The 2,772-nt window shown below is 34.2% G+C and overlaps 1 protein-coding gene across 1 annotated transcript; it reads right to left on the bottom strand.

Annotated features, from left to right (window-relative positions):
- Nucleotides 1-78: 78 nt before the first annotated feature.
- Nucleotides 79-2,654, bottom strand: Tsp_13439 (neuroglian; the record flags this gene model as incomplete). Its single annotated transcript, XM_003368694.1, has 12 exons — nucleotides 79-165; nucleotides 303-373; nucleotides 439-627; nucleotides 690-809; nucleotides 868-1,038; nucleotides 1,097-1,216; nucleotides 1,279-1,477; nucleotides 1,529-1,647; nucleotides 1,717-1,951; nucleotides 2,060-2,263; nucleotides 2,318-2,472; nucleotides 2,533-2,654. Coding segments are annotated over 12 exons (1,792 nt in total), but the record flags the coding sequence as incomplete, so codon positions are not given.
- Between the last annotated feature and the right edge of the window lie 118 nt (nucleotides 2,655-2,772).

Below are 2,772 nucleotides of genomic sequence, written 5' to 3'. Positions count from 1 at the left end.
GTAGAACATAATAAATGTATGCTGTTTTTTATCCTTCTAACTGGTCATAACATAGCAGCACTAGCTTTCATTGTACTGCTAAGGATCCGATATCCGTACAACCTGTGCCATATTGGTATTCCATAAAGGTGCGTTCTTCATCTCGATCAGCATTAGTTCCTCTTTCTAATTCTTTCTTTTTAACTGAAAATGTGGTATGTAAGAAATTTTTAATTTTGCTTTGCAAATAGAAAATCATGCAATTTAAAGAACTTGCCTGAATATTTGCCTCCTCTGGTTTTACGGAAAACATATAAAATAACCAAACAAGCAATTAAAACGCCACCTGCTGAAACGACGGCTATAAACCAGGCAACACCACTAAGGCTTTGTTCTACATAAATAAGCAAATATTACATATTTTTTCAATAGATATTTTATCAAATGTGATAGGCATACCCACGGTCATGTCAGGTATAAGAACTGTCCTGTTTACCGTGTGAAAAAATTGAGCTTCAGATTCTGTAAAACGGTCACCATCTTTGGCCACTAATACTACGCTGTAATCAGCGTTTGGTTGCAAATTTCTTATGATCACTTGCTTTTGAGGAACATTGACAGTGTCGGTAATTTCCCATTTGTTTGATCCTGAAAATGGAGTGATGAAATAATTTTTTAATTTAAATATAAAATGTATCATTTAAAATAACCTATTAATGAATAATTGACATAAAACATCGTCCCAGGCATGCCTTTACTAGGTGGCAACCATATCACTTCTGCGGAATTTGAATCGGAAAGAGTAATTTTCATTTCCGGTTTAGCAGGATCTGAATGAATTATTATTTTTTGATTTAAATTAATTAGAAAAAAAGCATTATTCATTACCTTGCACATCCCACGTATTAACGATTTTATACGCTTTTTCACCTTCCCCTCCTCCAGTTTCAGCCCAAATAGATATTTCATATCTAGTGGCCGGTTTTGCAGTTTCATACAAGTAAAATGATCGTGGATAAGGCACCCAAGTTTCTTCTTCCTTTTCTTGTTCTGTCGTTCCTTTAGAATAAAGAAAATATTTAACATTCAAAATAATAATAAAGTATTATATTATTACCTTTAAATGCAATGTAATAGCCACGTAAACGACCCCGTGCAGTTTCTGGAGCATCCCAGCTTGTTAAAATTGTATTAGCGCCTAACGCTTTGGCATGTAAATTTCTAACTGCAGATGGTGCTGAAAAAATAATTTCGTTTGTAATTCTAATGAAAATAATTGAATATGAAATATGTGCGTACTTCCTTCAGGAGTGGTTATGTATATCCAAGAACTTGTAGGTCCATCATGCATAGAATTGTATGCTAAGACAGCTGTTTGATATGTACTCATAGGCTGTAAGTCTTTCAAAACTGCAGTTCGTTCGGTTGGTGGTGCGAGTGTAACTTTTGGTTTATCTGTAACGCGTTTTCCAGCATCATTAACCAACCAGCATAAGATCTAAATAAATAAGATGATCCGTTTTTCTGATAGGCAGATTTGTATTTTTACCTTATATCCATAGAAATGACCGCGGACGGAATCAGGATCAACGTGATCCCATTCTAAGACTATGCTTGTTGAATTGATCACTTCAGTAACTTTGACATTTTCTGGAGCTGCTACTGGTACTAGATTATATTATTATTAAAAAACGGAAATGGAAACATGATTTTGGTATTATTTAAAGTTTAACTTACTGTCTTGTCCTGAATAACCAATATACATTTCTGGAGTCATCAACGATCGTCCAATTGCATTCACAGCTTGTACTTGAACAACATATTTTCGAAACGTTGGCTGATCTCTAATGACAACATGATCTTGAAGTGGATCTTCTACTTCAAATTCTTCCCAGCTGGTACCAGGTTCATCAAGACGATATCGAATTAAATATCGAAATCTTTCACCATTGCATTCTTCTTTGCTCATCGGCTAAAATTAATTTTAAAAGAGTAATGTTGCTTGTGATGATGATACATTTTTAAGGCAATGATGGCAGCTGTGAGAAATGTAGAACATTATTACCTCCCAATAAATCACCAGGTTGTCCTTTTCAGTACCAGCAGCGCTTACATTTTTTGGATTTGTGTAAGGGTAAGATGGAGGTGTTTGGCACGTTGCTTTTAAATATCCAGGTGTACCAGCTCCTCTTTTATTAGAAGCTATTACGCGAAACGTATAATTGACCCACGGACTGAGGTTGATTACAGCTTCAAATGTTTTTTGGTCAGTCTGTTCTTCAGTCTACAAGATTTTATATTACAATTTTTGATGTTTGAAAATGCAATTATAACTCACCAAGGCAGGAATCCAAACATTTTTGTGAAATGCAGTCTCATATTCGACAGTATATTTTGTAATAGGTTCATGATTGTCATAAGCTGCTGCCCATCTTACTAATGCTCTTCGTTCATTGCAATCGATACTTAGTAATTTTGGGCTTTCTGGGACATCTTCGAAAGCAATTCAATTCAGCACTTTGTCGTAGAAATTGAAGAAAAGGGTTTACATACCTTTAACAATTAGTTGCATTTTGCTTTTCAGTGTATCAACTTTTGTTTTTGAAACGCATGTATAAATTCCAGAATGACGTCCTCTTGGTTTCACAATTTCGAGTTTGTTGGGGATGTCAATTCTATTAAAAAATTGTATTTATTAATTTAGGAATTTATTTTTTAAATTTGATTACCTATATGCATTGTCACTTTGCATTGTTTAGTAATATTTGGTCTCTATACCACAAAATTCTATTT

This window comes from Trichinella spiralis (assembly GCF_000181795.1).
Source record: "Trichinella spiralis strain ISS 195 chromosome Unknown Scfld2098, whole genome shotgun sequence".
NCBI classification, from domain to species: Eukaryota; Metazoa; Nematoda; class Enoplea; order Trichinellida; family Trichinellidae; genus Trichinella; species Trichinella spiralis.
Note: the sequence above shows the minus strand (reverse complement) of the source record. Positions and strands in the feature narration are given on the sequence as shown.